The 25,598-nt window shown below is 38.5% G+C and overlaps 2 protein-coding genes across 3 annotated transcripts in view; both read left to right on the forward strand.

Moving 5' to 3' along the window:
* The first annotated feature begins 1,797 nt into the window (after positions 1 to 1,797).
* On the forward strand, positions 1,798 to 13,434 carry slc2a3b (solute carrier family 2 member 3b). 2 transcript variants are annotated; one of them, XM_062991771.1, is made up of 10 exons: positions 1,798 to 1,838; positions 3,082 to 3,183; positions 3,450 to 3,610; positions 4,572 to 4,812; positions 5,299 to 5,461; positions 6,119 to 6,306; positions 7,020 to 7,124; positions 8,656 to 8,760; positions 11,321 to 11,524; positions 12,446 to 13,434. In XM_062991771.1, exons 1-10 carry the CDS (start codon positions 1,812 to 1,814, stop codon positions 12,713 to 12,715), a joined length of 1,566 nt encoding a protein of 521 aa, XP_062847841.1. In that variant the 5' UTR covers positions 1,798 to 1,811; the 3' UTR covers positions 12,716 to 13,434. The 2 variants fall into 2 exon arrangements, with proteins under 2 accessions (XP_062847841.1, XP_062847843.1); XM_062991773.1 differs by having other exon boundaries at positions 8,656 to 8,754.
* A 2,525-nt stretch (positions 13,435 to 15,959) lies between these two features.
* Positions 15,960 to 25,598, forward strand: part of ephb6 (eph receptor B6) — a 39,773-nt gene continuing 30,134 nt past the window's right edge. Inside the window, exon 1 of the mRNA XM_062991774.1 lies at positions 15,960 to 16,017. Within this exon, the coding sequence (XP_062847844.1) occupies positions 15,966 to 16,017 (52 nt within the window). The 5' untranslated portion in view covers positions 15,960 to 15,965. The remainder of the gene's footprint in view (positions 16,018 to 25,598) is intronic.

A 25,598-nucleotide genomic window follows, 5' to 3' on the forward strand; every position in this document is an offset into this window, starting at 1 on the left:
AGCCTTCCACTTTCAAAAGTAAATAATGACTTGTAATAATGTGCGTTTTTACACTGTGTTGATCTGCTGAGCGTTAAAGAATTTGGTTATCTTTTTAAAGTTGTAATTGGGTTTAATTGACCTATGTAGGGATGAATGAAGAGAGCTAAATATCTCCCTATCCAGATAATAATTTTATTCACATACATTTTCTCTCTGCAGAGTTCTGAAGATCCCTTTCATGAAGTGGAAATGGTCAAGGAAGAATACTACAGCACTACAAAGAGCAGATTTATTCCTAAACAACATTCATGGAACCTGTTTGCAATAATTGTGTTCAAAGGTGGCACTGTTTTTATTTTGGGTACACATTGCTGTTTTTAAAAGATGTACCAAGAGCCAAGGTGAAAACTTATGAAATATTTGTTGTTTAAATAAATGATATTTATAAAAAGAAGTTGTAAGTTGATTCATTGTAAAGTTTAAAGAAACTGGGAAACATTTATTAGTCAAGTCTAGAAATGATGAACATAAGCACTGTTAACTTTAGACAATAAGTTATGTGAATATAGCTGAAGTTTTATGAACTTAAAAGTGTGTGTTAAAATAGTGAGGAATTGTATGTTTATTTGACTAGATAGCTCATTTTCTAAAATGGATAAAATAAACATATTAAGTTATTTTGACTCAGTGCATCAAGTTGAAACAATGAATAAAGTGAGACATTTAAATGTTTGTTGTATTGTTATATTGATGGAAAACATGATTAAGTGATGATTATTAAATCACAGAGTGTGATGATTAATGGGATTGGGAGAGGGGCATCAGTAAAATTTGGATCTGGGCCACATATGGCATGGTAGCAGCCCAGTTGTTTTACATGTGGTTGAGTTGTGGGTCATTTCTGGCCCTGCTTGTTTAAAGGTGGCTGAGATGTGACCCTTTTATGGCTGTAAAACGGCCGAGTTCCGGCAACCGCATCTGGCCCTCATCTGTGCCATCATTCCATGTGGTATGTGGGCCGCAAGTATGTGCCGGACGTGGCCCAGATTCGGGCCATATCAAATTTGCTATCTGGGTCACGTTCACTTTCATTTCTAATTTATATATTTTTCTATAGTTTATATATTGCACAAAACACTGCACCTTTTTAAACCCACAATGTGAATTGCTCATGCAAATGTTTACAATGTTTACAGGTATGAATGTGTCTTAAGGAGAGAGTGAGCTGTGTGAATAAGATTGTCTTTATTGTATTTTTCGTGAACTGCAAGCATCTGTGTAACCAAAAACAAATTCCTTGTATGTGTGATTATACTTGGCCGATAAAGCCTGATTCAGATTCTGATACAATGCAAGCAACTGCGGGTTTGCTCAGGAGGCCAACAGTGACAATTTAGTGATGGAACTTAAACCAGCAACCTTTTAAGCACTAGTCCAGTGTTTCACCAATATGTTACCACTGTTTAGGATGTGGACCATGTTTTCACACATGGTCCTGTTTGTACAGACTGCTGAGACCCCCACGGGTGCAGCAGAGAGCAGATCAGCAGGCGGAAATGAGTCTACAATCATTTATCTGTTTACTCTTGTTGGTAGCAGTTTTATCAACTCCATCACATTTCGTCGCACTTGTCTATTAAAACCACACACACACACACACACACACACACATATATATATACACACACACACACACGTATCTCCTTCCTGTCAGAGAAGCGAGACTCACAGACGGATTATTATGCAGTAAAGAATCCGTTTCTTCTGTCAGGAAACCAAATGTTTAACCTATAAAGAAACTTGAACTGAAAATAATAATACACTTTCAGATGAAGAAGATGGAAGATGGCAGTAAGGTGAGCACGCTTTCTCTTCCACTACATTTTATTTCAGTTTTATCTGTATTCTTTCATTCATTCATTTAATATGTGTTATTTCTATATAACATCATAATCCTTTGCAGAAGAAATAAGTAAAACTCGATTCTTAAACTTGACAACGTGTGATTAAAAACATGTTAAATTATTTTTGTTTTTACTTGGTTTATTGTCTTTTTCTGTTTTACCTAAACAGTGTATGTCATTCTTTTCACATTTTATAATCATTGTAATATTTCCCCAAATTCTCAACCAAATATAATTATTCTAATCCATCCTCTAATGAAGATACAGAGCAGGGGATCTACATGTACTGTTCAGTATTAAATCTCTCCTGATCCTCCAGACTGTTATCACTTCACACACCCCACAGCTTATTATTGTTGGGGTTTAGATCAGTGGACTTGAAATGTCCATGACAAAGGCTTCATTATTTCGGGGGTCATTAAACCATGACCCAGTTATAGCTTATTACTGTATTATCATTAAAAATTTATTGGTAACTTAATGGAATGTGTAATGTCATGTATCCATCAAGGTTTGTAAAACCTTCAGAGCAATAACACATCCTTCACCATACTTAGCATTGAGGATCCGGTTCTTTATTATTTTTATGGTATTTAGCAGACAATTAAATCCCAAGTGCCTTACAGTTGTGATTGAATATAATGCAAGGGTTAAGGTCTTTGTGCAGGGACCCAACACTGTCAACTTGGTGCTGGATGGGCTTTTGAACTTGTATCGTCTCCCTCCGCTGATGTTCCTGTGATTTATTTTTATTTAATTGTTTTTTTTTTTCATTTTATTATTTATGATATTTTGCCCCATCTCAACTTTTTGAGTTGCAGGCATCAGATGTACAATTTGTTTGTATTTACAAAGCATAATCAAGTTGATCAGCTAAAATCTCAACAAGCGAGACATTTTTCATACTTTTGTCAATTAAATAAAGGTTAGGAGGGTTAATTTTAATGAAATATTACATCACCTTGTTATGAAATTTAGAGGCTAAAATAGGGAAGTCTGGTTCCTGAAACAGGACAAAAAAGGACTAAAAGGGGAATGTTCAAATTGCCAGGGTTATGTAACTATTTTATCACTTGTGATGCAATCAACTGTTTGAATTAACTGTTTGAATCAACTGTCCTTTTCTGTTTTCACTTTATCATATTTGTCTTTCACTTCATATTTGTCTCTCACAGATACTTTGTTTTATTTGCAGAGAAAGCAGGTGACCTCTCATTTGCTGTTTTGTGTGTCCACGGCAGTCATAGGTTCTCTGCAGTTTGGCTATCACATTGGGGTCATCAATGCACCTTATAAGGTATAATAATACATATTCACTGTCTCTGAAGAGTTAAACATATTCTGCCAATTCTCTCCAATGTTCCAAAATGCCAGTTGGCTTATCAATACTGCCCATAGGTGTGAATAAATGTAAATGAGTCAATAAGTCAGTTTGTGTTTATTACACTTTTAGTAGGACTTTTGTTGGTACATGTTACCAGTAGGTCGTGAGTGCTGGCCTGTAGGATGTATCTTGCCTCACTCTTTTACTCTCACTCTCGTTTTCTCTCTGGTGGTGAGCAGATTATACAAGCTTTTTTTAAGAATGCATCTCTGGACCGGTATGGAAAAGCCATGGAAGACTGCACTGTTACTAACCTGTGGAGTTTTGCTGTAGCTGTATTCAGTGTTGGTGGCATGATCGGTGCCCTCTGTGTAGGAATTTTGGTCAACAGGTTCGGAAGGTAAGCTGATGAAAGCAGTTCTTTAAATACAGCTAAAAAAGAGCCAGTATATAAGATATATGTACAAACTCCATTTTCAGAGAAGTTGGGACACTTTCTAAAATCTGTAATTTGTTAATTCACCTAAACGATTTTCAGTGATTTCAATGACAAACATAGTTATGTTTGTTAGATATAAACATGTGACCATACCCATCACAGTAGCATGACAGTTTCTTAAACAATACCGAGGACTCAGTGGTCACCCCTTTATAGCCTTTATGCACCAAGATTTCCCGCGACTCCTCCCGAACCTTTTCATGACATTATGAACTGTAGGTGGAGACCTAAATTCTTAGACATCTTGCATTAAACTTACTGACAATTCTCTGATATAGTTTGGCACAAAGTGGTGAACCATGATTCTTTCTTGTGAAGTGTGTTGTAGGCATCACATTTGATTGTTTTTTATATTTACAAAGTTTTTTATATTTAGTTTTTATTGCATTTTTAGAAAGTGTCCCAACTTTTCTGGAAATAGGGTATTTTTGCAGCCCCCCTTTTTCCAATATAGTCATACACAATTACCTCTGCTGCCTGCGCAAAACCCGTTCTGGCCAAGAGAAGCCACTGCCTAGCACACATCTGCTTCTTAGTGTGTACAGCCACAGGCTGTTTCCTCTTCGTTGCAGACGGTGTCGGTTCCTACAGAACTCTTTACCTTGCATTGACAAACACTCTGTGCCCTATGTATTCCTTTACCCTAGTTAGAGTGCCACAAAGGGGGACTCGATTTTCCTTTCCTGCCACAAACAATACTGCTGAGACTCAAACTTAGGTCTTGGTGATGGGCTAGCATGTAAAACCCCATTGCTACCAGAGCAACATAAAGTTTTGTTAAGGTGATGTTTAAATTCATGAGGGCCACTTTACCTAACTGAACTCAGTGTCCTTTTTCTTTGTCTCTCTCAAACACATTTAGTCGGAAGTCTATGCTTCTTTCAAATGTCCTGGCTCTAATCGGAGGGGGTTTGATGGGCTTGTCCAATGTGGCCCAATCATATGAAATGGTGATTCTTGGCCGCCTGGTCATCGGCATCTTTTGTGGCCTCTGCACCGGTCTAACACCCATGTACGTGGGGGAGCTGGCACCAACAGCACTCCGTGGAGCTTTCGGGACCCTCCACCAGTTAGGAACTGTTGTCGGCATCCTTGTGGCTCAGGTAAAATAATCTTATGCTCTTGGGGGTTGATATGGCAGAAATAAACTTACACACCTTTTTATGGTACACAATATGCTCAGTGTTTTTTCTAGGGTTTGCTACCATTACAAACTTTTAGACAGTTTAGAATGGGAAAATAATTTAAACAAATAATTAGTAAATAATGTTAATATGAATATGTTATTGTGACAATACATTTGGTTAGTGTTGTACAAGTTTTGACAGTGCTGACAAGAGGTCAAGTCAAGTCAAATTTATTTGTGTAGTGCTTTTTACTGTAGACATTATCTTAAAGCAACTTTAAAGCATCCAGGACCGAAAAACAAACAAAAAAAACCCTTATGAGCAAGCCAAGGGTGACCGTGGCAGACCATTTTAATGGCAGTAATGCTCAATATAACTATGTTATATAGCGTGTTATTACATAATGCTGTTTGCCATAACATCTTTACAGTTATTTGTAGATCTGTTATGTTGTTGTGGCAGATCTTTGGTTTACAGAATTTGTTGGGTTCTGAATCTTGGTGGCCATTGCTGCTGGGACTGACCGTGTTGTCCACAGTAGTGCAGAGCATCATGCTGCTGTTCTGCTCAGAGAGTCCAAGATACCTGCTCATCAACATGCAACAGGAAGAGGAGGCTCGCAAGGGTGAGAGTAGTTTTACACAACAACTTCACTCTGTTGTTTAAACTACAACTTTACTCTTATGTGTTAATTAAAAGCAGAATTATGTATAATAATTGTGTTTGCATAATTCAAATTAAGCTTGAATTACATGTTTATGGAGGTCATGTTGAGCTACCTAAGAGCAGCAAGCTAAATTGTTCAAGAAATGACTCACATTTCCTTCACCTAATGCACAGGGCACCTTAACCCATCAAACACCTTTGGAAAGAACTAGAATATAGATGGTGAGCCAAACCATCTTGTCCTACATCAGTGACACACTCCAAAATCATGTAGAAAACCTTCCCAGAAGAGTGGAAGCTGTTATAGCTGCAAGGGGGGGTGGGGGTGGGGGGCAACTTCATATTACTGCTTATGGATTTAGAATGGGATGCTCCTGTAGGTGTATGTAATATGAAGGTGTTCCAATATCTTTGTCCATATAGAGCATATTGATATTGAATGAATATAGTGTTGCCATTTAAATTTGGAAATAACCAATATTTAAAAAAATCAGTAAAGTTATAAGGTAAACCCTTACATCCCTTACATCTGGTTTTAATTAGCATTTTACCTGCTGTCCTTTTTTAAAATTGTGTTTGTGGAAAAGTAGTATGATTTTACTATTTCTTTTTTTAGTGTTGGTACGTCTTTGTGGCCACGAGGATGTTGAAGAGGTTGTTCAGGAGATTAGAGAGGAAGCCATGAAGGTGGCCAAAGAGAAAAACGTGTCCTTTCTTGAGTTGTTCCGCAACCCTGTTTACCGGCAGCCCATCATTATAGCCATTGTCATGAACATCTCACAGCAGTTCTCAGGAATCAATGCTGTGAGTACCATAAATTTTAACTCCAATTATTTTTCTGTATAGAATATCTGTGCAGTTCATTTAAGTCAGTGCAAATTGCTAAAGTGTTTAATCTCTGGTGCACCAACCTAAAACATGTCTGTTTTTACGTATTTTAATGAAATCACTTAATAGTCTTCATTAATACTTAATCGGGTTGGCACGGTGACTTGGTTGGTAGCACTGTCGCCTCACAGCAAGAAGGTCCTGGGTTTAATTGACAGGTGGAGCAGTCCGGGTCCTTTCTGTGTCGAGTTTGCATGTTCTCCCCGTGTCTGCGTGGGTTTCCTCTGGGAGCTCCGTTTCCTCCTTTGACCAGCCAGCAGAGGCCGCAATTGCAGCATTAATTAGGTTTTCACAGTGAAAACAACAAATGATAACAGAATACAGAGGTGGGCTAGCGTGTTAGAGAAAACATGCAAACTACGCACAGAAACCAGACGGGGAATTAAACCGAGGCCCGTCTTGCTGTGAGGCACCACCATGCAACCCTTAAAACTAAATGTATATGGTTAGAATCTCAGCAGTGCTTTTACCCGACCCTGGTGGGCTAGTGTGTATTACCCTGGTCCAGTGTTATTGACCATATTTTTGCACCACAGTTTTTTTTTTAATTCTTGATGTTAAAGAAATAGGTTTAAACTATCTGCACAGTAAACAGTGTGTCTGTGTTTTGTTTTTCTGCATGTCTACAGGTATTTTATTACTCTACAGAAATCTTTAAAAGTGCAGGAGTTGCTGAACCGATTTTTGCCACTATTGGAGCAGGCATAGTAAACACTGTCTTCACAGTCGTCTCTGTGAGTACAATACTAACTCAATTTTGATATGTTAGGAGTCACTTGTAAGTTTCCTAATAGTTTTACCTTAATGTAATAATGTGTAATGTGTATAATCAGCCAACATTTACACACTACAGTTTTTTTCTGATATTAATGCAGATACAGGTATTAACCCTCATGTTCTGTTTGGGGTCCCTGAGACAGCTCACTGCTCACAAAATATCTTGATGATTCATGAATTTTCCTACTTTTATAGAAACTTTGAATAAACAATATTTTATATTGATATTGTGTTCCAAACACCCTCTAATTTATACATCACTCTCTACATCTTTATGTGTAACTTTACTTGGTCTGTCACTTTTTGGCTGTGGTTCCTAAACACTTCCGGTGTTTAAAAATACCACTCACAGTTGACTGTGGAAAATCTAGGAGAGGAGAAATTTAGTGATTCAGTGATTCAGTGAGCTCTTTAGAACGATTGATTTATTCACATATGTCTGTAAAGGCAGACTGCATGAGTAGATGCTTTATTTCGATAGTAGTAGATGCTTTATTTCATACACCTGTGTCTGAATAAAACACCTGGATTCAATAATTAAGTGTCCCTATACTTTTGTCCATATAGTGTATATGTGTGTATGTACACTGATCAGCCATTACATTAAAACCACCTCCTTGTTTCTACACACACTGTCCATTTTATCAGCTCCATTTACCATATAGAAGCACCTTGAAGTTCTACAATTACTGACTGTAGTCCATCTGTTTCTTTACATATCTTTTTAACCTGCTTTCACCCTGTTCTTCAATGGTCAGGGCCCCCACAGGACCACCACAGAGCAGGTATTATTTGGGTGGTGCATCATTCTCAGCCCTGCAGTGACACTGACATGTGTTAGTGTGTGTTGTGCTGGTATGACTGGGTAAGACACGGAAGCGCTGCTGGTGTTTTTAAATACCGTGTCCACTCACCGTCCACTCTGTTAGACACTCCTACCTAGTTGGTAGATGACTAGATGTAAAGTTAGAGATGATCACTCATCTATTGCTGCTGTTTGAGTTGGTCATCTTCTAGACCTTCATCAGTGGTCACAGGAAGCTTCCCACGGGGCGCTGTTGGCTGGATATATTTTTGGTTGGTGGACTATTCTCAGTCCAGCAGTGACAGTGAGGTGTTTAAAAAACTCCATCAGCGCTGCTGTGTGTTATCCACTCATACCAGCACAACACACACTAACACACCACCACCATGTCAGTGCAGTGCTAAGACTGACCCACCACCCAAATAATACCTGCTCTGTGGTGGTCCTGGGAGAGTCCTGACCATTGAAGAACAGCATGAAAGGGGGCTAACAAAGCATGCAGAGAAACAGATGGACCACAGTCAGTAATTGTAGAACTACATGGTGCTTCTATATGGTAAGTGGAGCTGATACAGTGGACAGTGTATGTAGAAACAAGGAAGTGGTTTTAATGTTATGTATGGTTGGTGTGTATGTATGTATATTATGTTATATTTTAACTTGCCTCCTCTCCTGACTGTTAGCTCTTTCTGGTGGAGAGAGCAGGACGAAGGACACTTCATATGATTGGACTGGGTGGAATGGCTGTTTGTGCTGTTATCATCACAGTATCTCTCCAGCTTGTGCTTGTGAGTCTCATTTTTAACACCTTGTACTCTTGTGGGTGGTCATTTCTGAAGAACGTTTTGGTGTGTACATTTGCTGGTCATTTAATTGACTTAAAGGGAAAATAATTCTGTCAGTATTTAAATCACAGTGGATAGCAGTGCTTTATGTTTTAGTATGTTGTACAAAAACAAACTTGTCAACAAATAGAAATATCTCAAATAGATATGGTCTTAAACCACAGAGTGATGAATAGTAAAATGTAAATAGTAAAACTAGTATGCCAAATTGTTGTTATCATTGGTATGCTTCTTCTTCTTCTTCTTCTTCTTCTTCTTCTTATTATTATTATTATTATTATTATTATTAATAATAATAATAATAATAATAATAATGATATTAATATGCACTTGGGTGGTGCAACAGTAAAATGCATTAGCCCACTGCTTCTGAGATCCGGGTTTTGAATCTCATTTGTGCTATCAGCTGGTTGGGTGTGTACACAGACATGATTGGCTATGTCTGGGGCGGGGACGGGGTGGCTGGGCAGCCTAGCCATTGGGAGGTGCACTTGTCAGTGTGCTCTCAGTGCTGTTCCCAAGCCCAAATAAAATGTTGAGGGTTGCATCAGAAACTGCATCTGGCATGAAATCTGTGCCTAAATCATGTTCCACTTTGGCAACCCCTAAATACGGGAGCAGCTGAAAGTAAAAAAAAAGTATTATTATTGTTATAGATAGATAGATGGATAGATAGATAGATAGATAGATAGATAGATAGATAGATAGATAGATAGATAGATAGATAGATAGATAAGATAGATACTTTATTAATCCCGAAGGAAATTGAGGCCTCAGTAGCAAGTTACATAAATCAAAGTCAAAAAGTAAGTAATAGTACACACTACAGAGATTTACAATATACAAAAAAGTATCTGTATAACCACAACACTTGGACAACACACAACAAAACAGGACCTGAGGGTACATATGGTACATGTGATACATATGAAGGTGTTATTTCAGTTAACACTGCAAGGCTAGTATGGATTATAAGTCACAGTTGTAAGATATAAATAATAAAAAGAATTTAAAGTGAATTATAAAGTATAGAGTATAAAGTGAAACCACAGTGCAATATAGGAAATGTAAGAAAAAGTACGAAAATGTGCAGATTTATGTACATAAGGTGCTGTCAGTGCCTGTGCACATGAGTGCCCACAAATGTGAACACTCACGTGCTCACCCACATTCACATATTATTGTACATGTACAAGTGACACAATTCTGTTACATTCAGTCCTCAGTTCCTCCCCGTCCCCTCTGCGTAGAGTTAAAGAGCCTAATGGCTCTGGGAACAAAGGATTTCCTGAGTCTGTCTGTAGAGCAGCTCTGTGACTAGCCTGCCACTAAACACACTTCTCTGTTGCAGAAAAGTTGTGTACAGTGGATGGTTTTGGTTGTCCATAATGGAAAGCACTTTGTTCAGAGTCCTTCTCTCTGTTACAGTTACAAGTGAGTCCAGCTCTATTCCGACCACTTTTCCAGCTTTCCTGACCAGTTTATCCAGCCGTGTTGCATCCCTCTTCTTAATGCTGCCTCCCCAGCACACCACACTATAAAAGAGAGTGCTAGCAACCACAGATTGATAAAACATCTGTAGGAGTGTCCTACCTATGCTGAAGGACCCCAGCCTTCTCAGGAAATAAAGCTGTCTTTGTGTCTTTTTGTATATAATGTCCGTGCTTTCAGACCAGTCCAATTTATCATCCAGCTGCAGTCCAAGGTACTTGTAGGTCCTTACTAACTCCACATTAGACTCCTTAATAGAGACTGGCTGAAAGGGATGCCCAGATCTACGAAAGTCCACCACCATCTCTTTAGTTTTCGATGAATTTAACTGTAGATGGTTCAACTGGCACCAAGCAACAAAGTAATCCACCAGGTTCCTATACTCCTCTTCCTGTCCATCCCGTACACACCCAATAATCACAGTGTCAGAAAACTTAAAAATAATAACAATAATATTGTAATTGTTAAAAAAATATTGTTAAAAAAATAATAACAATAATATTGTTATTATTATTATTATCATCTAAGTTACTTCAAGTTACTTGGGACAATGGTAGCCTAGTGGGTAGAGCTTTGGGCTATCAGTTGAAAGGTTGAGAGTTTGAATCCCAAGGCCCTTAACCCTCTCAGCACCAGGGGCGCCGTACAATGGCTGACCCTGCACACTGACCCCAGCTTCTAGACAAGCTGGGATATGCGAATAAGAATTTTGTTGTACTGTACATCTATGTATAAATGACAATTAAAGGCATTCTATTCTATTCTATTCTATTCAATGTTTCTTTCCATGATCGATATTTTTCTGTTCACTTTAAGAACCCCTGTGCACAACAAATGGAGAATCCTTGTGGAGCTCAGGCTGTGAATGCATGTAATGGAACCGTAAAAGCAACATCAGTAGTAGTAAGTGTTTACAGAAATGGGAAAGTTCATGTTTTCTAATGTATTTATTTATTTAATTAAAAAAAATTAGGTACTTTTTCTTAACTCACCCTTTAACTATTTGTTCTAGAGCCAAACTTCACCAATCAGCTATCTGGCAGTTGTGGCAGTCTTGGGGTTTGTGGCAAGTTTTGAAATCGGCCCTGGTCCTATCCCATGGTTCATAGCAACAGAGTTGTTTGCTCAGGGTGCCCGGCCAGCTGCCGTTGCTGTGGGTGGCTGCTCTAACTGGACGGCCAACTTCCTGGTGGGCCAGTGCTTCCCTATTCTGCTGGTAGGAGAACATTATTTACCTTTATCCTTTATTAAACACTTTTTTTTCTTTTTTGCATAAGGAGCTGTTTGTATTTCATATTAAATGTGGTACAATATAAGAAATCTACACATTTAGTTGAATGAAATTAGATCATCTGTTCCTGACAATAAAAAGCAGAATAAAAGTAATAAACTGATGGGTTGAGGGAAAATGTGATCAGTCTTGTATTTGTTTTTATTTTTATGTCAATTATGTGGATTTATAGGAGACATTTGGTTTATAATGCATTAATCTAATTCTAATCAATGATGAATTGTTTAGATTACTAAAACAGAGGTAAAGACATGAAAAACGTACTGCGATCAGAAATGTATAACCCCCAGAGCGAGATTTTGTCTTAAAAGTTTTTGAATGAAACAACAAATGGTCAAAGAATGTTATTAATTTAATATTTTAGACTAGGAGGATACAGTATTTTGTTAATACATAACACTAAGTAATTATCTAAGAATTAGTTATGTTATAATTTTATAAGTAATTTAAAAAAACCTTACCACATCAGTTAACCACATCAAGAATCGTGTGTTAGAATTTCATGTTCATATAATTTGTAATTCATTATGGGATTCATAGTTACATGTGTTTATAAAGAACACAATATTGTACTTCTTCTCAATTCTTTAAGCTTTTAAGGTGATATTATTATTAATTTTCTGCCTGGTTAAATAGGTACAAAACATGTTCTTTAGTTATTTTCTGTAGGAAAATAAATGTTACATTTACTCTCTGAACCAGAGCTGATGAAGCTGGGTGGTTACTGTTGACTGTAAAGACAGAACCCAATGGCTAATAGGGCAAACAGCAAGCATTATAAAACCCCCCTTTAAAAATCGAATAAAATTATTAATTACATACTCGACTCCTCCTCTTTCTCCACAGAGCCTGTGTGGACCGTATGTCTTCATCATTTTTTTCATCCTCCTCGTGTTTTTCCTCCTGTTTACTTACTTCTGGGTTCCTGAGACTAAGGGACGAACCTTTGAGGACATTGCCAGTGGATTTGCTACTGCAGCGGCCTCTAGCAAGAAAGAAGACATTCGGCCAGAAATCAGTTCACCGGTATCCTCGACCACAGAAAAGGTCCAGATGGTGGACTTTACAGGAAATCCAACAACCAAGATCGAAACTAATCCACAGACTAATTTTTAATGCACCCCCCTCCCCCAATTTTGCTTCTGATCTAGTTGTATCCAATTACCAAGTTGTGTTTTAACTCTACTGCTGCAGACCTCCACTTCTGACTGATGAGGGCCATAACTAACACACGCACCCTCTGACACGTTTGCAGTAGCCACCTGCTTGTTTTCATATGAATCTTCATATAAAGATCTGTATCGCGCACAGAGGTTGACGCTTTATTGGCATGACAAATAAGGACATTCGTATTGCCAAAGCTCAGTTACAGAGAAAAGAAAAATAACAAGAACAAATATGTACAAAACAATTACAGATGCAAGAAAATAAAACACAATAAAATAATAATAAAAACAGTGCAAATAGTAGCAGTTATGAGGTAGTCATAACTTCCCAAATTATTCCCTGTCTCTGTGCCAGTAGAGGTTGAAATTGAAGCAGTTATGAGGAATCCCTTCTGCACTCTCTCCACCGGACAAGCCGGTTATGTGCAGGCGTCGCAGAGCTGAGATTCGAACTCGTGAGTTTGAAATGTTAGTGTTGGTGGACTAGTGTGCATTACTGCTGTGCCACTCGAGTGCCCTCACAGACCAATTTTAAAAGAAACACATTTTGAATCCAGACACAAGGTTTCAGATGAATAAATCAAATTTGATCACAATCATTAGAGAGCAGAAACAATTTGTTTAAACTTAAAAATGGCGAATACTCTTGATATTTTACCCGGTGGTAAATAATACTCTTTAAACTACAGTGTGTTTGTCAATATTGTAATTATTCTCATTTTTAGTAAGATTATGTAATCAATGTTTGTTTTTTATAAAAGTGGCAGCTTACAAAAACTGTTTAGTTCTGGAACTAGCACTAATTTATTATCACATGTATAATATATGTTTGTGTGTAATATATTGACCTATATATGTATTGGCCATATAATGGTCAAGGACTGTATTACTTAGTAAAAATAGGTAAGGAAAATAATCCCGTCTGTATATATTTGAAAACCCAGTTTGTGTTGTTAAGTTGTTCCTCCACCCTCTTCTCAAGCCTCATTGTGATCTTAATTACAATCCACATTGATGGAATCTTATTGAAAGGCTGCATCTGTGAATGTTCCATTCATTCATGATTCAACCATCATTATTTCAGTTCAGGCACCTGGACCAGATAGCAGAGGGCGCCATTGTACAGTGGGAATGAATTCGAACTCATGACTACACTACATGGTCAGAAGTATTTGTACACCTGATTTTGAGTTTGTTGGACATCACATTAAAAAAAAAACTAATGTTATTAAAATAGAGTGAGTTGTTGCTAACAGTCTGGGTGGTCCTTTCCGTCTTTGGTGTGACGCACACGGGGTCCATTTTTTCCAATAAAGATCTGAAAGAAATATTGATTTGTCAGACCACTATACACATTGCTGCTATGTAATGGTCCGTCTCATATGCCTCCTAGCCCAGAGAACTTGACTTGACGCCACTTCTGCACATCGTTAATGTCAAGTGACATTTGTAAATACAACTCCGTATTGTAGTACTTGACAAAGGTTTTTAAGTAATTTTCTTTCCCATGTGGTTATATCAGCTATTGATATATGAAGGTTCTTGGTGCAGTTCCACTTCAGGGATCGAAGACCACAGGTATTAAACTGAGGCTAGCTTCTTTGCACTTTATGCTTCCGATCCCTTGAGTTGTTTAATAATGTGGCGCCGGAGAGCGTCGGGGCTGCGAGTGAGCTGCCCTTGGCAGTTCACTCAGTGGATTAGGACAGACACTCATTCATACACACAGACATTCATACAACAGACAAACATAAAGGCTACTTACCCAACCCTCACCGCAGCCACCCCACTCCCAACAACGGGATACACGGCTACGGTGAGCTTAGACACCACTGCCACAAGGCTTTCTGGGTAAAGCCTGTGCCGGGCCCCTAGAGCGACGCTACACTAATATTATGTACTGTAGACAGAGAAATATGCAAATCCTTTGTTTTTAAACATTACAGTAATTTTCTTACATATGTATGACAAACAGGAGATCCTCTGCCCATCTTTGCTCTTCAGAGACTCACGCTTGAATGGATGCTGCTTTTGTTCCAAATCATGATTACAATCACCTCTTGACATCACCTGTTTGAAATCACATAATCATTATTATTATTTTTATCCCATTACTAGGCCTAAATTGCCCCTGTTCTTTTTTTTGGAACGTGTTACAGGCCTGAAATGCAGGAATGAATGTATATTAAATTAAATGAAGTTGAAGACATAAAACATAAAAAATCTTGGGTTCATACAGTCTGCAATTAAATAAAGATCAAAGAATTATTTATTGTATTTTTTCACGGGCGGCATGATGGCTCGGTGGATAGCACTGTCGCCTCACAGCAAGAAGATCCTGGGTTCGATCCCCAGGAGGGGCGGTCTGGGTCCTTTCTGTGCGGAGTTTGCATGTTCTCCCCATGTCTGCGTGGGATGTGTGTGTATGTGTGTGTATGTGTGTCTGCCCTGCGATGGACTGATGCCCTGTCCAGGGTGTTACTGTGTGCCTTGCGCCCATTGAAAAGCTGGGATAGGCTCCAGCACCCCCACAACCCTAATTGGATAAGCGGTTAAGACAGTGAGTGAGTATTTATTCATTATTAAAATATTAAGTGCTCACAAGTTATGTTTTGTAGCTTATAGTCATTGTAAAATCCTCTTAATGCTCCGGACATCTAGAGAATCCTCAGGTGTGGCTGAGTTAGGTGATGTGCTGCAGAGGGTATCACTATCCTACAGACACTCAGTAGTGTACTATGCTGTAAATGAATAAAGACTGTCTTAATAAAATTGTGTCATAAGAGTTATACAGATTACTGTTGTAAAACTAATTACAGTAATAGGCACAGAAATTACAACATTTCTGTGCCCATTTTCCTGGCATGCCTTACCCAGCAGATGCCAAATTATCCTACTGCTGCTGTGGAGTGAGTAAATGGCAAAGATCCAGTACATCCAGTCAAATATCCAGTTAATCCATTTTCTGTTTCTTCCAACCTTGCAGTCCTGGTTCTCTGTATGTGTCTTTGTTGACTTGTTCGCCATAATCGTCATCCATATCTCTCTGTAATCAGAAATAAATAAATAGCACACAGACTCCTCCTCCAATCGCCTCCTCTCTCTATCTCTCTGTGTATCTCTGTCCCCCCCACAGAGCCCCCTTTCACACTCATGTCTTTTTGCTCTCGTCACTCCTGAACTGGACTGGACTGACAGAAATGTGGACTATTTTGCTGTTCCTCTCAATACAGCCCAGTTCTGCTGAAGAAGGTAAGGAGCTACTTTACTTACAGCATGTCTGTGTGGGGTGTGTGTGAGACACTGGTTTGTATAAAGTGCACCCATGTACATAAGAAATGCAAATGTTTCTGGCTGCATAGATATTGCCAATATAAACAGTTATTTGCTAAATAAAACCTGTGAATGATTTGAGCAATTGAGCACTGGAGATGCTTTGTGTACAGATAAATATGTGCACAAAATGATTGTTGTCTAAGCTTCTTAGATTTTTGTTCAGAAGAAAAGCTTTTAGTTACTTCAGTCATGAAGGAGGTGAAACAGTTACTTTGCAGTCTGTGCATCAAAACATCTCTTAATTGTTAAATTGCAGAAGTCATTAAAGATGCTTGACTTCATCCTGAAGTTCAACAAAGCACTTTTAATGTATTATAACAGAATACTTTATCATCTGTATGGGAACATCACCAAGACACCATGAGGTGTAGCTAGGCTTGTAAAATTGCTTTATAATTGTCAGCTTTTATAAGTGCCATCATGTTAATTTGATTTTGACTGCTGTCGATCATATGGATAGTATTTCTCTTGTAAATGGCTCGATTATTGTTCCTCTAAATCAGGGGTGTCAAACTCATTTTCACCAAGGGCCACATCTGCATTATGGTGGCCCTCAAAATGCCAAATTTATTATGTATATTTATAATGTACACTTATATTGTACTCCTTTACCACAGACATGGCCTCATAACACAAGAGATGTACCGTCTTTTTCTTCTTTTATTCATTTTCCCATCTTTCATTAAATTCTTTTCCCTCTGCTTCAATTTGCTCTTTTTGTACATTTTGGGATTATTTGTAAATATATCTTAACATCACCTGTTAGAAAACCGTTTCAGTTCTAGTGGCGGGATGCGGTCACTTTGTGGGTCACGAAATCGGCATGCATTGTGGGAGATGCACTTTCCGTATGATTTTACAGTGCATTTTATGACAATCATACATCTTTTAAGCTCTCGCGGGCCACATAAAATGACGAATCCGGCCCGCGGGCCTTGAGTTTGATACATGTGCTCTAAATTGTATTAATCCATCTTGTTGCTGGTCGTCCTTATTCACGTTTATCTTGAACTCCAAAAAGAGTGCTTCAGTTTAGCAATCTCGATCACGACAAGCAATTTTTAGACCCACTAATTCCCTGGTTTGTGAAGCTAAAAATGACTTAAGTCTTGAAATCTGGGCCATCAAAGTGATCATTCAGTTTTAATTCAAGTTTTTTTTATTTTTTTTAAACTTTCTTCAATGATTTTGTGATTGATGCACTAACTATTTGGCTTCTTTTAAACTCTCTTGGCTGCCTCAGGTTTCACGCTGTTCATGGCACATTGTAGTTAATATAGGCTATATTAACAATTTTAAAAAAATTTAAATACATTTTTTTTCTTCAAATATTTTTTTTTATAACAAGATATGCAGTGTCAAAATATTACAAACAGCAGCTAAGGTTATTCTGTTATTGCAGAAAGTTCATTAATGTGAGTCACCATTTACAATCAGTCATCTGTCAGTTGTCAGTCCGTCACTGACAACTGCCTGCATAAGAACTGAAAACCCTAATGAAATATTTTACATTCATAAGTGCTTTTGGACAGAAAGTAGTTATTCCAATCATTCAGTCACATCAAAAGAACAGTTGTGGAAATCCCAAGGCTTTAATGAAGTAAATTTTCCTTACAAGTGTATATAGACATTTGACCTTAGAACCTTTTATCTGTATTATGTACTGGTTTCTGTACAGTTACATGTGCATACTCTGTGTGGGGTGTATTTATAGAAAAACAAGTGTGTGGGTGTAGTTTTTTATTTGTGTATTATTTGTGTTTATAAGTATCTACTATATGTGGCATATTTTTTAGGATTTATGGAGGATTTATTTTTGAATGTATTTATTATTAATCTGTGTGTGTGTGTGTGTGTGTGTGTATGTATTTATGTGTGTGTTTGCGTGTATGTATATGAGTTGCCATTGTCTATTCAGCAGCTCTCTACATGCATCACCAAATCATCTTCACTTCTAACAAAAGCCGGGCCACCGAGGGTGCATAATCAGTTGTGTAACCTTTGTTTCACTCTGGTCCCGATGGCCCTAGTCCCACTTGCTCTTTTTATGCCCTCATTATATTATAACTGTCACTCATTACCCTTTCACTGCGCCGTTCAGCTTTACTGTACAGCTGTCGATTATTCATCTACGCTTTTATCCTTCTTTCGCATGTTCTCATGAGATTTTTTGCTGCATTGTGAAGTGAGTACTGTTGGGGTGTGTGTGTGTGTGTGTGTGCGTGGGGGGGGGTCCCGTGGTAAAGTCTGTTCTATATTTTAAAAAAACATTAAAAAATTAAAAATGAATGTTATAGCCTACTATAAAACGCTTGATAAATCTTACGGACTTGCCACTGGCTTCAACGTTTATTATACTTTTTATGCAACAGCATATCTTGAGGACTACTGCTAAAATTTCAAATATGTATATATTGGGCACGGTGGCTCTGTGGGTAGCACTGTCATTTCAAAGTAAGAAGGTCCTAAGTTTGACTGCCAGTTAGAGTGGTCCGGGTCCTTTCTGTATGGAGTTCTGCATTTTCTCGTCTTGTCTGTGTGAGTTTCCTCCTATGCTGTTAGGCTCATTGGAGCCACTAACATTACCCTAAGTGTGAATGTGTGTGTGTTTGCCCTGTGATGGACTGGCGACCTGTCCGAGGTGTTTCTATCCTTTTGGTCAGTGAATTGTTCCTTTTGTGCCCTGAATAGGATAAAGTGGTGGTAAAACAAACATGAATGAATGAAATAACTACATTTTTACCATATTAGCCATCTAAACTTTCAGAGCATATTTACATTTCTAATAGGAGTGGAATAAAAACTACTACAGCATTTAAAGGCACAGAGAAAAGTGGTGTGTTTACAGGAGCTTACAGTGAAGCTTTTAGGGAATATAATCTACTGTAAATATTTTCTAAGATCCATAGATGTAACTGAGATTTTGGAACATTCTGTTATAACAATGCTTCCATCTGATTAAAATCTGAAGGCCTGAGCAAATTTTATGAGAACATTTGGTTATACAGGACCAAACTGTATTTAGAATGTGTTAAAGAGGCAGAGATGCATGCATAAGTGTGACTGTATTGCACAGATGGATATCTGGAGGATTGTGTGTGTGTGTGTGTGTGTGTGCGCATGAGAGCTTGGTCAGCTCTAGCATTCTGTTGATTTAAGTGTATCAGTATAGCATCTACAAGGACTCGTCTAACTTAGATGAGAGGAGCGTTGAACAGCTGGTATTTACAGAATGAGAGAGGAAGAGAAAGAGAATGTCCCACTGACTTCTGCTGTGTCGATTTATCTCACATTAATGCTGTATTAACCCAGTAACACACATCTGTGTGCCGCTAACAGCCAAACCTATATTCATTATTGGAAACTAGTTCCCTATTTCTGCTGAGCATACAGAAAATTCTGTCCCCAGTGTAATACTTTGACTTGAGTCTGTAGGAATGTCTTGTCATTTATCAAAACATAATGTTAATTAGTTTAAAAAGGGGGAATTGTTCATATTTAGTCTGGCCAATTGGAGCTACTAAAGAGTGTTTTCTGCCTTTCGCCAGATGAATCAGACCCACCGTGACTCTGAGCAGGATAAAGCAGTGGTAAAACAGACAATGAATTAATAAATGAATTATTCAGACACTGTACATTTAGAACATTTTCTCTGGCAAGTCTGCAGTACAAAATCTTCTGATTTTTTTACGCATCTTGGTTCTTCTTCTTGGCAAAATTGTCTTTGGCTAATTTCCCATGGTTCTGATGATATCTAAAATTTATGCTAGGCCATGCAAGTGCCCTTAATGTTCTGAGTTATTTTGACTTTATGTTTGACGTTAGATCTGATTTTCTTCTCAATAAGATTAAATTATTCTCTAATATGTCCTGGTATTTTGCTCAGTTTATGTGTCCTTCGATGACATTTACCATCTGACAGTTCTGTTTGCACAGAAGCTCTCATCTTTCTTCATGATTATTCTGCCTCAATGCCTCAATACTTCCTTGTAAAATCTGCACACAGTTGGCTGTTATCCCCTGCTAGATCATGTAGGAATTAGGGATGTTAATGATTAACTGGATAACCGATAACTGACAAAGAAGTTTGTAACGTAGCCATGTTGGATTTGCATGCTTCTGCATTGTCTGTGGCCAGCAGAGGGGACACTGAGGCACAGATGATAAAGTGTCAATTCCTTTTAATTGGTTGGCGTTAGTTCACTTAAGGTGGTAGTGTTTCTATGTTTTACAGTTGGAAATCCTGCATTTCTCTGGCAACGTGATACTGAGCTTTCTCTAGTCCACATTATTTAAATAATGAAAGGCAGAACTTTTACACATTAGAATTACCAACAGTGAAGTTAGTTTGCATCAGTATGGAGTCTGAATGTAAGTTAAACTCTTCACATGTGGATATGTGTGTAAACGTTTTTGAGTGCGTTTTTTTTTTTAATGAACAATTATGTGAATCCTTTGCATCATGCTCCAGTTTAAAGGTAGAACACTGCTTATCATGTTATAATAACAACGCTAATAATATCAGGAAAAACTTTAAAATATCCGCTACGTCTGCATTCATTTTAATTAGTATGTTTAGTCAGTAATGATCTGTTTGCTACCTACTGTTTAAAATCTACACCAAATGCTGAACATTTGTTTGCTCAGAATGTTTATGTGCATATGTCCCCAGCCACCGGGCCGTGGACCGGTACCGGTCCATGGGTCATTTATTACCGGGCCGCACAGAAAGAATAAATAATTAGAGATCACTACACAAGCAATGAAATTTTCAATACTCTTCAGGTGTTATTGTCTCCAATTACCACTAGGTGGCAGCACCGTCTCCTTGCAGCAAGAAAAGCTCAGGATTCACACTGATTTTCCATTCTATAGTTCTTCTATTTTAAATCCTCCCACCCCTGCCGGTCCGTGAAATTATATCTTATATGAAACCGGTCCGTGGTGCAAAAAAGGTTGGGGACCGCTGCAGCATAAAGACTTGTTGAATGATTTTATACAGTATTTTGATGGCATAGTATATGCTTGTTGGTTATCGGTTAACCGTCAACTAATGATGTTTGCTTATCTCTTGCATCACTAGTAAAAATATTTTAATGCAAGAATCAAAAAAGTCTTAATTCTTACGTTATATATTAGTATCTTTATATTAGTGTATTATCAGTCTATTTGGATTATATTGCAGAGAACACACACTGGTCTAGACTTGAGGGTTTATTTGTTCATTAGTGTAAAAGCTCTGTCTTCCCGCAGTCAAAATGTTTATAAGGTCATAAACACACTGCCAAGAGTTTTCAGTTGTGTTTTACTTTCCCATTTACTTGCCACATCACTCTTCAGTGCTGAGTATTATGAGTAAAAGTAAAGTGTGCGAGTCTGTATCAGGACCTGTGTACCTGAGAGAGGTACAACTGTTACGGTTGCTGCATACAGAAGGGTGATTTGAGGCGAATGACGGTAGAACATTTTTAAATCCTGCCTCTATTAAAAGTCTCTGCCGCCTACAGTCTCAGTGCAGCCAAGTTATGAAGAACAAGAGAGTTGGGAGGAAAAAAGAAAAAATCAGTGCCATGCAACATTAGCATCATGTAGTATGACTCTAGGCTTCTGTCTTTTGTTTCATGCTTTTTGGGTTATGAGTTATAAAATAGTAGATGTTGTCAAACTAGTCTTTGCTGCTTCTTCACCCAAAAGCCTTGCGATGAATTGGTGCTCTGACACTGGGGTTAGTTTAATACATTGTGTATGTGTGTGTGTGTGTGTGTGTTTTATGTGTGTGTGAGTATAGGTAAAGATGTGTATATGTTTGTGTGTATTTTGTGTGGTGGTGCAGCGGGTAGTACTGTCGTCTCACAGCAAGAATGGTCTGGGTTTGCATGTTCTCCCTGTGTCCATGTGGGTTTCCTCTGGGTGCTCTGGTTCCCTCGTTAAGACCTAGTGCAAAGAGTAAATTTGCCCTAAGTGTAAGTGTCCAGGGAGTTTTCTGTCTTTCTCCCAAAGAATCGGACCTACTGCAACACTAACCAGGATAAAGCTGGGCTTGTACTGTCCAGGGTATTCCTGCCTTGAGCCCAGTGTTTCTATTGTAATCAGATCTAATCAATCCAGACCATGATAAAGCAGATGATGAAAATGAAACAGAATCAATGAAAATATTGTAAGGTGCTGCCAGGTATTTTTGGTTAAAATATTAGGCAATTAAATGTAACCATAAGAATTAGAAAGAGCTTTTCTTCTTTATTGTAGGTGTTAAGCTCTTGGATCATCAGGAGGGATTACATTACTTTTGACACTTGCAATACATTTTGAAAGCTTGATTGAATTTGTCTACACAAACCTACAAGCTGGTACAACCCCAAATTAGAAAAAGTTGGGACAGTATGAAAAATGCAAATGAAGTGGAAATGTGGTCAGATGAATCAGCATTCCAGATCTTTTTTGGGAAAAAATGGACACCGTGTGCTCCGGACCAAAGACGAAAAGGACCATCCAGACTGTTATTAGCAACAAGTCCAAAAGCCAGGGTCTGTCATGGTATAGGGCTGTATCAGTGCCTTTGGCAAAGGTCATTTACACTTCTGTGATGGCAGCATTAATGCAGAAAAGTACATTGAGATCTTAGAGCAACATGTGCTGCCTTCAAGACATCATCTTTTCCAGGGGCATCCATGCATTTTTCAACAAGACAATGCAAAACCACATGCTGCACACATGACAAAGGCATGGCTGCGGAAAAAGAGGGTACAGGTACTGGACTGGCCAGCCTGTAGTCCTGACCTGTCCCCAATAGAGAATGTGTGGAGAATTGTATTATTTGCATTTTCCATGCTGTCCCAACTTTTTCTGATTTTGGGCTGTACATGTATTACTTTTTATGTTGATTTTAACCCTTGATCCTAAAAGGCTCCTGAAACAATTCCTCAGATAATGAGTCTGTAAGTATAGTAAAGAGAAAGTCCAGGTATAACATAATCTTTTCAGTTTAGTAATAAATCACTTATATTATATTTAAGCATGTTTTCAATTTCACCTTTTTCTGGGACTGGTAGTTATAATGTCTTAGATTAGATGATAAAATGTGGAAATCAGGTTATTTTGATGCCAAATTTGAAATTCCCTAGGTATTTCCACTCATACAGTAAAGGTTACCATTTTAATAGGAAAGACATGTAACACTAAATCTGTAAGCCAATTGCTTATACATGTACAACGATCAGCTATAACATTAAAACCACCTTTTTGTTTCTACACTCACTGAGCACTTTGTAGTTCTACAATTACTGACTATATTCCATCTGTTTCTCTACATATCTTTTTAGCCTGCTTTCACCCTGTTCTTCAATGATCAGGACCCCCACAGGACCACTACAGAGCAGGCATTATTTGGGTGGTGGATCATTCTCAGCACTGCAGTGACACTGACATGGTGGTGGTGTGATAGTGTGTGTTGTGCTGGTATGAGTGGATCAGACACAGCAGCGCTGCTGGAGTTTTTAAATACCGTGTCCACACACTGTCCACTCTATTAGACACTCCTACCTAGTTGGTCCACCTTGTAGATGTAAAGTCAGAGACGATCGCTCATCTATTGCTGCTGTTTGAGTTGGTCATCTTCTAGACCTTCATCAGTGGTCACAGGACGCTGCCCACGGGGCGCTGTTGGCTGGATATATTTTTGTTTGGTGGACTATTCTCAGTCCAGCAGTGACAGTGAGGTGTTTAAAAACTCCATCAGCGCTGCTGTGTCTGATCCACTCATACCAGCACAACACACACTAACACACCACCACCATGTCAGTGTCACTGCAGTGCTGAGAATGATCCACCACCTAAATAATACCTGCTCTGTGGTGGTCCTGTGGGGGTCCTGACCATTGAAGAACAGCATGAAAGGGGGCTAACAAAGCATGCAGAGAAACAGATGGACTACAGTCAGTAATTGTAGAACTACAAAGTGCTTCTATATGGTAAGTGGAGTTGATAAAATGGACAGTGAGTGTAGAAACAAGGAGGTGGATTTAATGTTATGGCTGATCGATGTATATATGATAGCAAAGAAAGCTGATTTCTAAATGGCTCCCTACTGTCTAAACTAGTGCACTACAGCAGATACAAAATTGGGCTTTTACATCTTAAACAGTGAATTATGTAGCCAGTATGAAATATTCAGAGCATCACGCATTGGGTTGTGATTCTTGTCTTGAGTCGCTGTCTGTGAGAAATTTATATTAGTGTTTTTTATTAGTGTGGTTTCCTGTGAGTACTTCCACCTTTTAGAAAGATACATGAGAATGACAGTGTACTTTATCCTCGGTAACGTGAGTTAGTGTCTAATGGACTGGCCGTGATGGATTGATGCTTTGTTCTGAGTGTATTCTGTTTCCAAGTCAGGATGAAGCAGTTTACAAAAAATGAATAAACATGGCTTCTGTCTGCCACTGTGAAGCCAATTAAGGTGAAATGGGTCTTTTATTCTGGTGCCACTTAATATGAAGTGATGCCAGTATGGCCAGAGTACAGTGGTACTAAAAACTGGTCAGATCTATGAGTTAAACATTTTACATTATTACATTTTCAGCATTTACAGTACTGGGACAGTATACAGTCTGAGCAATTGATGGTTAAGGGCCTTGCTTAAGGGCCCAACAGCAGCAACCTGGCAGTGGTGGGGCTTGAATCAGCAACCTTCTGATTACTAGTCCAGTACCTTAACCACTAGGCTACAACTGCCTGGATCAGAACGTTGAATTCAGATCAGATATTGTGATAACATCATGTGAGGTGGAAATGTTTGTAAAATTGTGGTAATTCTGCCCTCTTTGCCGTTCTGTGTGGCTTGGTGAATATAATAACTGTGGATGTGCACCCTGAGGGGACTTGTAGTTTGTGACATCTTGAGCATGTCAACCCAAAATAAAGTTATTTACAGTTCAGACCACTTTTCTATGAGGTTCAAGCTTGTTCCTGAAGTATGTGTGTGTGTAAGTGTGAATATGTGAGCATGTGAAGCTGCTCCAGTGTGTTAAGGTGTTAGAATAAGTCACCATAAGACAGCTATTAACCTTGTCTCTTTGCCTGAAGCAGGACAACGTAATCAAGCGTGAAGTGAAGCAAAGCATGTTAACACTTCTAAGAGGCAGGAGGAATGGCACACGCTCTCACACTTTAGAGAAAACTAGAATCACTGGCCTTTCAGACATACAGCGTGTACTCGAGAGAATGAGAAGCAAGTCTGAGCACTCAAGTAAGTGGCAGTCTGTCACTAAAGGAGTCCCGACAGTTATTAATGTAGTACACTTACTTAGACTATCAACACCTTGTAGAGACAGCGAGACGGAGAGAGAGGGCGGGAGGGAGGGAGAGGAGAGACAGAGAGAGTTGCTGACTTTTACCATGCTTTATTGCATCATTTTAGCATATTTACAAGGTAATTACAGAGGAATGAATATCAAACACTTATCCTCACCACACAACCACAACCAGTCCTAATTTTCTGC

This window comes from Trichomycterus rosablanca, chromosome 3 (assembly GCF_030014385.1).
Source record: "Trichomycterus rosablanca isolate fTriRos1 chromosome 3, fTriRos1.hap1, whole genome shotgun sequence".
In the NCBI taxonomy this organism is placed as follows: domain Eukaryota; kingdom Metazoa; phylum Chordata; class Actinopteri; order Siluriformes; family Trichomycteridae; genus Trichomycterus; species Trichomycterus rosablanca.

What these genes read in the sequence shown, in the direction of transcription:
- slc2a3b (XM_062991771.1), top strand. Translation starts at nt 1,812, where the DNA reads ATGAAGAAGATGGAAGATGGCAGTAAG. An exon ending in AGTTCTCAGGAATCAATGCT is followed by an intron (nt 6,307 to 7,019) that starts GTGAGTACCATA and finishes GCATGTCTACAG; the next exon opens with GTATTTTATTACTCTACAGA. An exon ending in TATCTCTCCAGCTTGTGCTT is followed by an intron (nt 8,761 to 11,320) that starts GTGAGTCTCATT and finishes TATTTGTTCTAG; the next exon opens with AGCCAAACTTCACCAATCAG.